At 41.3% G+C, this 12,469-nt stretch overlaps 2 protein-coding genes across 9 annotated transcripts in view; one reads left to right on the top strand and one right to left on the bottom strand.

The window, feature by feature from the left end:
- The window catches only part of HNRNPA2B1 (heterogeneous nuclear ribonucleoprotein A2/B1), a 20,340-nt gene extending 20,037 nt beyond the window's left edge, over positions 1–303 (bottom strand). For 2 of the 4 annotated variants that reach the window (XR_009818755.1, XM_061996437.1), the window contains exon 1: positions 118–303. Coding sequence is in view for 3 of the 4 variants with exons in the window: in XM_061996437.1 (XP_061852421.1) it covers positions 118–147 (30 nt within the window). In the remaining variant the exon portion in view is untranslated. The remainder of the gene's footprint in view (positions 1–117) is intronic. The other 2 variants (XM_061996436.1, XM_061996438.1) reach the window with 1 other exon arrangement.
- The window catches only part of CBX3 (chromobox 3), a 13,275-nt gene extending 806 nt beyond the window's left edge, over positions 1–12,469 (top strand). Inside the window, exons 1-6 of one of the 5 annotated variants that reach the window (XM_061996440.1) lie at positions 342–523; positions 4,007–4,156; positions 6,082–6,224; positions 8,607–8,772; positions 10,187–10,281; positions 11,826–12,469. In XM_061996440.1, the coding sequence (XP_061852424.1) occupies positions 4,115–4,156; positions 6,082–6,224; positions 8,607–8,772; positions 10,187–10,281; positions 11,826–11,952 (573 nt within the window). In that variant the 5' untranslated portion in view covers positions 342–523; positions 4,007–4,114 and the 3' untranslated portion in view covers positions 11,953–12,469. Of the gene's footprint in view, positions 1–341; positions 524–2,171; positions 2,223–4,006; positions 4,157–6,081; positions 6,225–8,606; positions 8,773–10,186; positions 10,282–11,825 lie in introns of those variants that run through there. The other 4 variants (XM_061996442.1, XM_061996441.1, XM_061996443.1 and 1 more) reach the window with 4 other exon arrangements.

Genomic DNA, 12,469 nt, shown 5'->3' with positions numbered 1-12,469 from the left:
GACGGGCGGCGTCCGCTCCGACCCAATGCGCCCTCATGGTGGCGGCCATCATGGCGGCTGTGCAATTACCGAGCACCGCAGGCCCGTTTTCCCCCCCTAAGCCGCCCACCCGCTCACCCAGTCGCTTTCTCTGTCGCCGCGAGGCATCTTCCTTCTTTTGGACGCCTGACGCGGTCCTGCGCTAGCCCCCCGTTGGAGAGACGTCTTGGCCCCCCTCCTGTGCTGGCGGCGGCGACGGTAGGAGGTTGCAGCTCGCGCGTAGGCGGCGTCGTGCGCTCTGCCCCGTCAGCCGCCGGCGCGCAGTGCTCGGCCAGCCCAGCCCCGCCAGCCGCCGCGCCCGCCCTGCGCCGCGCCGCGCTGCCGCCCAGCCGCTCCCACCCCCCGCTCCCCCCTCCTCCCCTCCCCTCCTCCCCCACCCCCCGCCTCAACCCCCCTCAGATGTCGCTGTTGCCGCCGCTGCTCAGTGCGCGCAGGGCGAGAGCGAGGAAGAGACGGGAGACCCGGGCGTCTGGCCACCATTGAAGTCTGTATCCTTCTCTCTCTCTCCTTTCTCTCGCTCTAGCCGCTTCCTTCCCCCCAGCTCCCCTTCCCTCCGCGGCGCGGGCCTTGCCTGTGGGCTGCCGCGGTGAGATGCGGGACGGAGCCCGCCCGTCTTTCCCCCTCCCTCCCCTCTCGATACGCTGCCGCTTCGTTGGCGGCAGGGGGTAACCGGGGGGGGAGGGTGGGTAGGGATGCCTGGGGGCCGCGACCCCGGCGCTCGTAAAGCCACCTTCTCCGCAGGGAAGGACGGCCCCGGAGGGAGCGGGTTTTGCCGCGGGGAAGGAGAGCTACGCCGGGGGGCGGGGGCAGTGGCACCCGCGCGGCGGCGGACGCGCTCCAGAGACAAAGCCGGCCTGCCACCGCTGAGGGACGGCCTCCGCGGCCGGTTATCCCTGCGCTGGGAGGTGGCGGCGGCGTGTGCCGGGCCCGGGGGAAACGTGGCGGGGTGGGGGAGGCGGCGTGGAAGGGGCCCCGGCGGCGGGGGCGCGGCGCGCAGGGCCCGCCGGGTGGCGGCTGCCCGGGGCGGGGGCTGCGCGGGGCGGGAGCGGCGGGCCCCCTCCCCCAGGCCTGCGGGGTGGCCCCGCGCCGCCCGGGCCAGTCCCGTTAGCGCGCCCGGGGCGGCCCCGCCGGCCTCACGTGCGCCCACCGCAGGCCCCAGGCGCAGCCTCCGGAGCAGGCCTCCGCAGGGCTGCCTTTATTTTCTGGTGAGGCTGACACGGGGAGTTATCGTTGTTTCTTTTCCCGTTTCTGCCGCCTTTCAAACGGGGAAAAGAGAAGCGCCTCTGCTCTGCGGCCCTAGTCCCTACCCTTCTCCAACCTCGCCTGCTCCACTGCCCGTGGGACTGCCAAAATCCACCTCACGTGTCGGGGGAATTGAGCGGGATTACTGGGTCTAAGAGGTTTTCTGGCCTTGAAGGACTTTCTCTTTTGCCTTGCCCAGGCATATGGGGAATTTTAAGAGTTCTGTAGTTTGCAGTGGAGCGGAGACACTGCCTAAGGAGGTGGCCAGTATGAGAAATTATATGGAAAAGGGGATGGATTGTGTTAAACATCATTTATGTTGTTTAAAGTATGTAGTATGTACTGTTTAGCTGAGTTAATGCTGCTTTAGGACCTTAAGTCTTGCAAGCTTGAATCAGAATCAGAAGTCAACGTTATAGTTGCATTATGATAAATATTTACTGTTTATAAGCATTTGCTATGATATAAGACTAACGGGTGACTCATTATTAAACCACAGATGTGTAGCTGCTCCCTTCCAGATTTGCAGTTAATATACCTAGGTGTATCCCGATTAACTGCTAAAATCTGAACTCCTGTTGGGTTTAAGGAAATAAGCATCCCTTATGGTCCTCCCCCTTTTCCCTAGGAACATCTCTGTGTCTTAGAAGGCCTTGGGAAAAACCTTTTTTCAAGCACTTGTCAGTGTGGTTTATCCTGGCTAACACAGTGGTGCATTATTGGGTTATGCCAGACAAAGTAGTAACCTACTTATTGTTCTGGATTTAATCCATGTTAGAAATGTTATATGCAGTGAATAAATGGGGGTTGGAACAAGGACCATGCTTGTTGTTGGGATGCCTTTCTTTGAGTAATGTAAACTTCCTTTTAATTGTCATGCATTTTTCTAGTAAAAGCTCTGCAAGTCTGCAATAAAAATGGCCTCCAATAAAACTACATTGGTAAGTTCATGCACACCTAAAGTATGTAAGGATTTAATCAACATATTTTTCTTCAAACTTATAACTTGGCATCTCCATTTAAAAGATACATCCACATCTCCCCTCCCCAGCATTATTCTGACCAAAATTTCAGATCCAGAAAGTAAGGCTACTAGAAAGGACATTGTCTTTGCCTTTGATAAGTCTGCCATTTCAAAAGAGACTTGTTGAGGGGAAAAAAAAATAAAGGACCCCACACTATTTCATCTGTATTATGGTAGAAAACACTTAAGGATTTTTTTAACCTTCTTTCACCACAACATATAATTCATCATATATGTAAAAAATTAAATCCAGATCATGTATTCGTGTAATTTCTCCCTGTGTATTTGGGGAAAGCTATTTGCCTGAGAAAAGGCAGTTCTTTACAGATGAAAAATAACATGATTGGGAAATGATGTGGCATAGTTAAGATGCCTTTTGAAATGATTTTTAACAAATAACAGTTTCTTTGAATTTCATAGGAGCAGAGATTATGAGATGTCAACCCCTCCTGGAGCGTTTTAATGATGCATTCATGGATCTCAAGTTCTGTAAAGCTTTGCTTGACATTAAAATATGGACTTCTAAGGGCAGTTGGTTACTGGTTACCATTCAGCTAGTAGTGATTTATATACTTTTGTGAAAGACAAAACTGAAGACATATAGTATGAGATGTATCTGAGGCTGTGTCGGGGAAGTAAGCGAAAATGCACATGCACTGTTCAAAATTTGGGTAGCAGAAGAGTTGACTTAGAATGCACGCAGAAGATCTGTTCTGAATTTTACTGGTTGACCCAGATCTAGATATTAACTTGTATTGACTCCTGGCTTAAAAGTATAATAGAGTGCTTCCTTTATGTTGTGTGATAACAAACTATTGTAAAATATTTCACCAAGGTGAATGTCTGAACTTTCTGTTAGTAACTGATTGCCCACTTTCCCTAATTTCAAAAAGAAAAGGAGTTAGCTAGCCTGGGGAGGGGATACCTCAGGGAGAAGAAGAATCTGGTAATGCAGTATTTTTAATCTTTCAATGTTACTGAGAATTTTGCTGCACAGGTCAGGAAAATCAGTTATGGTTCCCATGGGAACCGTAACTAATTCTGCTTCATTATGTATTTGCATGCAAAACTCAAATGTATTAAGGGATAGCATAGCTCTAGAACAGCAATTCCTATTTTATTACCTCTTCTATGTTAAAACCCTTCACCACAGTGTCACATCAATGTTTTAATCTCGCCCCTGAAAGAAAGAGTGATGATAAGCATCTATCCTATGTGACTTCTGAATGCAGAAAGGGAAATGATACATAGATGAGCATTCAGTGGTCAGATGCCCAAGTTATAGCTTACAACATGCAACCCTATAGAAGGGGTCTTCAGGGGTCTAGTGGACGTTTAGTATCTTTTAACTTCAGTCAGGTACCACATTCACTTGTGGGCCGAAAGTTACATTGGCTTGTGTGATCTCAGAATGTACAGTTTTTTAACAAATCTTCAGTATTTCTGCAGGCTCTGCAATCAACTATTATTTAATAGGCTGGAGAGGCTCGAGAGTTTGGAAAGCAGTGCTGATGCACGAGACCTAATTAAATCTCTAATATTTAAACCAAAAAAGCAACATACTGTCTCTTTTGTTATTTCTTGCTGCACTTCAAGAGGAAAATACAGACCCTCATGACATTAATTTTCTTCTGTGGAAGATTATATAGATATACTTAAGTCTTAGAAAGTAAAAAAAAAATAATTGTTGCTTTGATACAGAAATCCAAACCATTTATCTTTAAGTGACAAGAATTAGTGAAGCCGAAAAGAGTACCAGAAAACAGTCTTCCATTGAATCAAAGAATTTTAGTCCAGCGGAGAACACAGATGGAGATGTTCCCCACTTGTAGCCTGCTTGCCTCATCACCAGTAATTATAATGTTATTACTATGGTATAGTGAGTCTGTGTTTTTGGGGTTGGTTTTGTTTTGTTTTTTTTTTTTTTCACTGCTGCTTTTTTGTTTGTTTGTTTGTTTTCCTCATATCTACTTGTTTCCTCCTTTTCACACTTCCATTTCTGGAAAGAAGCTGTCTTCATAGAAGAGTTAGACATCTTCGTGTATTTGTTTTCCTTCAGTTTTGGTTTTACATTCTTTTTCCTGTGGAAGCTAAAAAAGCCAGTGTGCTTTAAGTTGACACTTTCCAGACATGAACGCTGTGGTCAAAGTACACCTGGGATACGCAGGCAGTTAAAATCTTAATTGGAAGTACTTGTTCTGTTTTAGATAATCTTTCTTCTGTGCTTCCAAATCAAAACAAATGTCACATGAGATAAAATCCTGTACAAAAACTTGCTATTTGAAAGAGAAACTTGAAACTTTTCTCCCTCTTCGTTGTTAGCAATTCAAACTGAAGGTGCAAACCAGAGTAAAGCTATTTTGAGGACAGAGGGAGAAATGAATTATGAACAACAAAGGGCACAAAGACAGGGCTTTGTAAAGAAATAATCAACGTCAGATCTTCAATTTACAAAACAAAGACAGCTTTTTTTTCTTGCAACTAACATAGATTTTTTTTTTTCTACCTTTTACCACATCAAGACAAAGTTCTACAAAGTCTAAAAATTTGACAGTTTGAAAATTGCTTTGCAGTATTCTCAAACTAACCCACATTAATTCTCAAGAGGGCTAGAGAAAGGCCACCAAGCAAACAGGAGTGCTCTGTGATATTTGCTTGTATGTTTTCTGTTCTAGTGGTAGCGTACTACTGAGGAATTAGTTCTGTCCACTTTGATTTAGGGTGCTGCATGACTGTATGTTTTAGGAGCCCAATACTGCTCCCATTAGTTTGTGGCTACCACTTTAACAATTTCCTTATAAGGTGCAGTCCAAAATGGCAAGCAAACTGCTTTTGGTCTGACGGTGCTCTAGAAATGTGGTAAAACAACATGATAGGCTTGATCCAACATTTTTAAGATGGCAAACGAGGAAATTCTGAAATGTGTCCTTCTATTACTATATATTTGTGCCTTATTAAACTGGGAATGCCTTGAGGATGATGTGGATGTAATGTTTATTGTAAGAACTTAAAAGTATTATTTGAAGTATCAAATGTAAACTTTAAACACTTGCGAAGTTTTTAAAGTTAAAATTTCATTTATGTGTTAAGTGCTCTACTTAAGTGTAGCTGTCTTTAAATTTTTGCACCTTTGTGACATCTGTTTGAATGTAAGTTACATTGGTGCGTGGCTAAGAATGAGAAGGAATTGCAGTAATGGAATGCCCCTAGCATGCATTCTGTTCAATAGTTATGGATTATTGTTGAGTATTTTGCTTATTGTAGCAGTACATCCTAAACTTTGCTCCCATCAGCTTCTTTTTTTTGTTTTAAAAAGGTAGTAACCTTTTTTTGAGTACCATCCCTCTTCTATTTTATGCATTTTCACAGTTCCTTATTCCTTTTTCTTTTACTTCTGCTTTATGCTGTTTCTTGCCCTCTGCCTTTTCACAGGCATAGAGTTAACTTTTAGAAGTTTCATACATTTTTGAGCATGTAGCAGTGAGAATTAAATTTATAAGGGGAGTATAGACACTGAGTATATGGACAAAAATATTTCACTTTTTAAAAATGGGTGTTGGGTATCTCATTAAGCAACTGAATAAACCCAAAACATTAACATGTCTTGCTCAGGTTACCTGACCACATGCACTAACGTAAAAGGAGTCTGAGCTGCTGGCTTTAGTGTGAATAAGTACTTGATTCTTTGCTGATTACTGAGCAAAGTTGGATTTGGCCAGTGGAGTAACTATGTGAAGGAAAAGAATGAATAATGTAATTCTGAATTTCTTTTGTAGCACAAAATGGGAAAGAAGCAGAATGGCAAAGGTAAAAAAGTTGAAGAGGCAGAGCCTGAAGAATTTGTTGTGGAGAAAGTCCTGGACAGACGTGTTGTAAATGGAAAGGTGGAATACTACTTGAAGTGGAAAGGATTTACAGAGTAAGGCATTACCTTTTTTTTTTTTTTTTTCTGATAGAATGCTAAATATTAGCAATTGATTTGAAATAACTATGCAGAGAGGGTCTTGGATGATGGGGATACATTTTAAAGAACCTCAAGAGAAGGACATTCATTCATGCATATTTAAGTGGAGTAATCAAGCATGAAAATAAAATAATAGAATCATTTTGGTTGGGAAAGACCTTCAATATCATCGAGTCCAACCACTAACTTGAGACTGCCAAGTCCATCACTAACTAAACCATAACCCTCAGCACCTTATCTATGTGTCTTTTAAATATCTCCAGGGATGGTGACTCCACCACCTCCCTGGGCAGCCTGTTCCAATGCTTCATAACTCTCCCAGTGAAAAAGTTATTCCGAATTTCCAATCTAAACCTCTCCTGGCACAACTTGAGCCCACTCGTCCTGTCATTCATTACTGGAGAGAAGATACTGACCCCTACTTCGCTACAACCTCCTTTCAGGTAGTTGTAGAGAGTGATTGTGTCTCATTTCAGCCTTCTCTAAGCTAAACATCCCCAGCTCCCTCAGCCACTCCTCATAAGATTAGTTCTCCAAACCTCTCCGCAGCTCTGGTGCCCATCTCGGGATGTGCTCCAGCATCTCAGTATCTTTCTTGTTAAGTAGGGGCCCAAAATTGGACACAGTATTCAAGTTGCGACCTCACTAGTGCTGTGTACAGGGTGACTTCCTTGGTCCTGCTGGTCACTCTGCTTCTGGTAGAAGCCAGGATGCCGTTGGCCTTCTTGACTACTTGGGCACACTGCTGAAGAATAGAAATAAAAGATATTTAGCTTAGTATTTGTGCTACATAAAATGTTCCAGGACTTGTTACCAAGTTCATAGTGATCTTCTACCACTGTTCTTTGATTTAGCTTGTGTCAGTGTTAAGGTAGGGTAGACTGATAGTTGCATTTATGTATGTAGTGGAAGGAATGTTACTTCTAAGTAAGAAATTTTGCAGGGATATAGACTGTAGGCAGGTCTTAAGCAATGAATTGTATGAAGATAGTTTGCTTGTTGCTATTCGCTTTTCTGAGCTGCTCTCAGATGAATTTACATAAGGAATTCTATGGCATGGTTGCCTTCATTAGGCATACTTAATGGAAGCACAAGAAAACCTTACAAAGCATATAGCTCCTCTCTCCTGTGATGCTTTCTGTCAGACTGCTTTACTAGCTAGAAAAAGGTGATGAACCTAGCATTTAGCTAGCAACAGGACAAGGGGTAATGGGATGAAGCTGGAACACAAAAAGTTCCACTTAAATATAAGAAAAAACTATTTGACTGTGAGGGCGACGGAGCCCTGGCACAGGCTGCCCAGAGGAGTTGTGGAGTCTCCTTCCTTGGAGGGCTTCAAGACCCACCTGGACATGTTCCTATGTGACCTGATCTAGGTGAACCTGCTTCTGCAGGGGGGTTGGACTAGATGATCTCTAAAGGTCCCTTCCAACCCCTACCATTCTATGATTTGAACAGAAGTAGTTATATGTGCAGTTACTTTGTTGCATATCTCCCAAAGTGATTGCATTGTGACATTCTGCATTCTAGCATCTGCAGTTTGTGTAGTGCTAAGTGCATGAACGCAAAACACAATGTGTTAGTATTTGAGGATTTGATTTGAAGTTGCAAAAATGCATTTTAGTAAGTGAAAATAATTTGCAGTCATCTTGCTTGTGCAGTAGTGCTGTAGCAGTATTTGTGTGTGAGGACTTCTGATGGACTGCTTAGCTGTTGTAGAGAACATTCAGGGGCTTAAAATTTTAGTTAACAAAGTTGCTGAAACATTTGCAGTGCCCAACTGTGGACCTGGAACTTGTGTCCCTCCTGTGGTCAACTGAAGGGCACAGATAGTTCCACGTATAGTTGATGTCATTGCTCAGAGATAGCTTTTGAGAGCATACCTTGTGTACAGAAGCTTAGACATACATACTTAACTATTTGTAGTAAGTGTTGTGGACGCTCCTTAAGTCTTAGTGCTCATATTGTATGGTTTTTATGCATGGACAGCCTTTGGAGGAATCAGGGAAGGGAGTTGGTGTAAATGGACAGGTATGTCTTGGTAGAGTGTAAATTGCTTGTTTTAACTCCTATGCTCCCATCCGGGTCTAATAGAGCTGCTAATTCTGTACCTCCAGTTTAAAAATACTGTTCTTCAACAATAGCAGAGCATACTTTTGCTTTTCAGTCATCAAATGTAGTTCATGCAGGTTACTAAAAATGGGGAGATAAGCATCCTTAGGTTTAAGAAACTTACTTTGCATAGTGAGGAAAAAAATGAACTTGCTTCAAGTAAGCCATGTGGCTAGTTTTACATTTATCCTCTCCTGGTTTTACATGAGTGCGTGTGTATTTCAGTGCTGACAACACATGGGAACCTGAAGAAAACTTAGATTGTCCAGAGCTAATTGAAGCTTTTCTGAACTCTCAAAAAGCTGGTAAAGAAAAAACAGATGGTGCCAAAAGAAAATCGTTGTCAGATAGCGAATCTGATGATAGTAAATCAAAGAAAAAGCGTGATTCTGTAAGTATATGCTTGTGTGCTAAGCTTTGTTTTTCCTGTGTCTGTTCCCAATCTCTCCATCCCCATCTACCCTCAAATCTTTTATGATTTTGAGAATGAGACCAAACATGAGTTTAAAACTAAAAATTGCGTAGCATCTGGAACTGTGCTTTGAAAAGGGTAATCATTAAGGTTGGTTAATGTAGCTATCCAAATGGTGCATGAAAAATGATTCATTGACCTGTACATTAGAAGCTCTTGCACCGTGCCGTGATCCTTAATGAATAGTTGAAAGTAAGACTGGTTGAGGGTTCCTTATAAATGATACTAAGTGGTCAGTTTGTATTAGAGCAAAAGGTCCGTGAATTGAGCAAAAATGAGGTTCTGTTCTGGCTTTCATATTTAGTACATGATGTTAAATAGGGGAGTAGCAAGATGGCAAAATATGAGGACCAAACAGTTACTTAGATTAGGACTACACGTGGTGGTGGAAAGGGAGAAGGGGAGGAGAAAGACTCAGAGGTATCTGAAGGGTGAAAGAGTGACTACTTTTCTTAAAGGTCTGGGTTTTTCCTACAATTTAAATAAACAGTGTGGCAAATTCAGTGCTGATGAGTACAAAATAATGCACACATAATAATAGTTAATAAAGTGTGCTCAACAGGTCACATTTTTCTCTGTAACCTTCCAAATTTCAATTTGAAATGAAACCGGTTGGCAGTGTCGCTGGTTTACTGAAAGACAGCTGTTGGATATGTGGTTACTGTCAAGAAGTTGGAAGGCATCAGAAGGAATAGTAGTCGATGGATAATACAGAGAATATTTTTATTTCTGTATAAAGTCAAATGTGAGTCTTCATCTGGTACAGTAGTGGCCACTGTCTCAAAAAGGATATTGTGAACTTAGAGGAACTAATATAGGGATTAGTCATGATATGTTTTACCACCATTGTGATCTCAGCGAGCCACGAAGAGTTGAGGTATTCCCTAAGGGTGCAGTTTCACAGCTTAAGCCAGTCCAAACCTATTGTTTTGCTGAAAAGGTTTTGTTTTTCGCTCTTTGAGGGGTACGTTTTTGCTTTGCCTTTTTTGTTGCTTTGACTGGCTGTACTTGTTTGATTATGTACCATAAGGATTTTTAGATCACTTGTTTTATATTTTGAGTTTTCAGAAATAAATGCTAGAAAGGTTGATGTAAAATTCCTTCATTGTTACTCTACACTTGGCCTGAAGATCAGTCATCGAGAGATAATACTAATGTCATCTTCAGACAAATATATGTAATTATAGCTAGCTTTTATGCTTATGTAAGGCTCTATTTTACGTTTTTATATACACATATATATATACATACACAAGAATGCATATATCTGCCGTTAAGATAAAATTCTGGTTTGGCATTAAACTAGATAACAGTCTTCTAATTTACTTTATAGGTTGATAAACCGAGAGGCTTTGCAAGGGGTCTTGATCCCGAGCGGATAATTGGGGCTACGGATAGCAGTGGAGAGCTTATGTTCCTCATGAAATGGTAAGTCTTACATCCACAGTTCTTGCCCATATTAAGGGAGAGCAGGCAGTTACACTTAGGCTCATGGGACAGCTCCAATTTAGGAGTAAGACACAGAAGGTGGTAGTCTGTTTATTAACCTTGTATCCTTAGAAAAACAAGATTTCTATAATCAGTTAGTACCTATTCCCTCTTCCTTCAAAACTCATAATAACTTTCATTTCTATTGGTTCAGTTTTACAGAAGTAGAAATTTGAGAAGTAAATTCTGATAAAATGTAAGAAAATTGGCATTTGTATGGAAAAACTGTATCTCAGTAGTGCTCTTACTGAAGGACTGGTAGGCAGAAATGCAGCTTTACATGTTTCAGTAAGCAGAAGTCAGATCCTGGATAGTGAACCATTTAACCAGCCGAAGTGCCAGCCGTTCTTTGTGCGACCAAGTGGAATTGGAAGCAGCCAGGGGAGGAAGTTGCGGCTGAGATGAAGAATAATTGTTATGGACTGGCAAGAGGAGAAAGTGTTGGGGGGAGTTTATGTTGTTTAGAGGGTAGATAGAGACCAGCTTCATTAGCTGCAGTGTTGACAGAAAGACTTTCTCTGTGTGAATGAGTAGAATAAAACTAGTGGTTTTTTTCAGTGTTAAGAATACAAGAGATTGAATGAACATTTGCTAGGGGTTTGATTGCTTACATTGATGGGGTGAAAAGAACGATAGCTGTCCACAGCTTTTAAGGAGGACGTAATTTTCTGAAGAGTTAAACTGAGTGGTCTGCAGAGAAATAATTTCTCATGTGATGTGCCTGGACTACTGAAGATTAATGCTTTGGAAGATTTTGTCTCCTTTCTGCCTTCTCAAAGTCTCTATAAATTTTATGTGAAACTTAGAAGAGTTGCAAAATACAGCTTATGATTATTTGAATTTCTGAAGTGACAATTGGCAAAATCAAACACAAAGGAAACATTCAAAAATAAGCTTTTTTTTCCCTGTTTGATTCAGTTGCACTTGATTAGTTTTTCATAATTGATTGTAGGCAACAAACATAGATATGACTATGTATGCACAAAACTGACTTGAAAAGGCAGTATACACTTAAAAATAGAATCTGAAGCATGTCAGACTAGAAAGTTTGTTTTATTTCCCCAAGGCAGCATAAGAGATATCACTATGAAATGTAACAAGTTTCTTGCATGAGCAATAAATGTAATTTTGGTATAATTACAACCTCGTAAGGCTGATGCTATTGATTTTTAGAAGTCTCACTTTGAAGTTTTGATTATACTTTAAAGGACAATTTCATTGCATGCTGCAATAGGTATCTGTGTAAATGGTTCTATTTGAATAGCATTTTTCTTTCAAACATTAAAAAATATGGGAAGGGAAGGAAGAGGGAGCAACGAAACCTTGCCAGTAGTATGGAAAGTCTTAGTAGTTGTAGTGAAAGGTATATTGAAAACTGATTTCTAGGTGGTATTCTTTTCAGAGCTTTTGACCTATCAAGAGCTGCTAAGTTTACTGAATTAATGATTATCTATTTCCTTAAATCCTGCTCTCTTCTACGTCAGGAAAGACTCTGATGAGGCAGATCTGGTGCTGGCCAAAGAAGCTAACGTGAAGTGTCCTCAGATCGTAATCGCTTTTTATGAAGAGCGACTAACTTGGCATTCATGCCCGGAAGATGAAGCACAATAATTGTTTGCATTGCTTTTTTATATATATGAATATTAAAACCTGAAATTTGATTTATTAGCAATGTGAGAAACATACATTCTAACAATCAAATTTGATATTTTTTTGAAGTAGTATGTTTTGCATCAACAGCAAGTAAATAAAAGCTTTCTGCAACTTGTTTCATTTATCATAAGAGAGCATTTGATACTACTACTACTTCCTCCATACTAGGTAAAAGCTTTTATAAAACATTCATAAACTTCCATAGTTATTACAGGTTCATTATGAATGTCTAAACAAGCTCACAGATGTTTTGTAGTCTTCTATACTATTGATGTGCATGTATCTTCTTTACCCAAACCTAGCCCTTTAAACTTGTAGAATCATTCTTTTTAGTATTTGGGATCACTTGGTCAGAAGAAGGCCAGGTGAAATCTAACTTTGTAGTAATTTGAATGTTATCAGACTGTATATTGTTTACTTTATTGTAAATACTGGTGAACAGTGGTCAATAAAATAGTTTTATATTCTTCCTTTA

The sequence above is a fragment of the Colius striatus genome, chromosome 5 (assembly GCF_028858725.1).
Source record: "Colius striatus isolate bColStr4 chromosome 5, bColStr4.1.hap1, whole genome shotgun sequence".
In the NCBI taxonomy this organism is placed as follows: Eukaryota; Metazoa; Chordata; class Aves; order Coliiformes; family Coliidae; genus Colius; species Colius striatus.
This window is presented reverse-complemented; position numbering and strand designations above follow the sequence as displayed.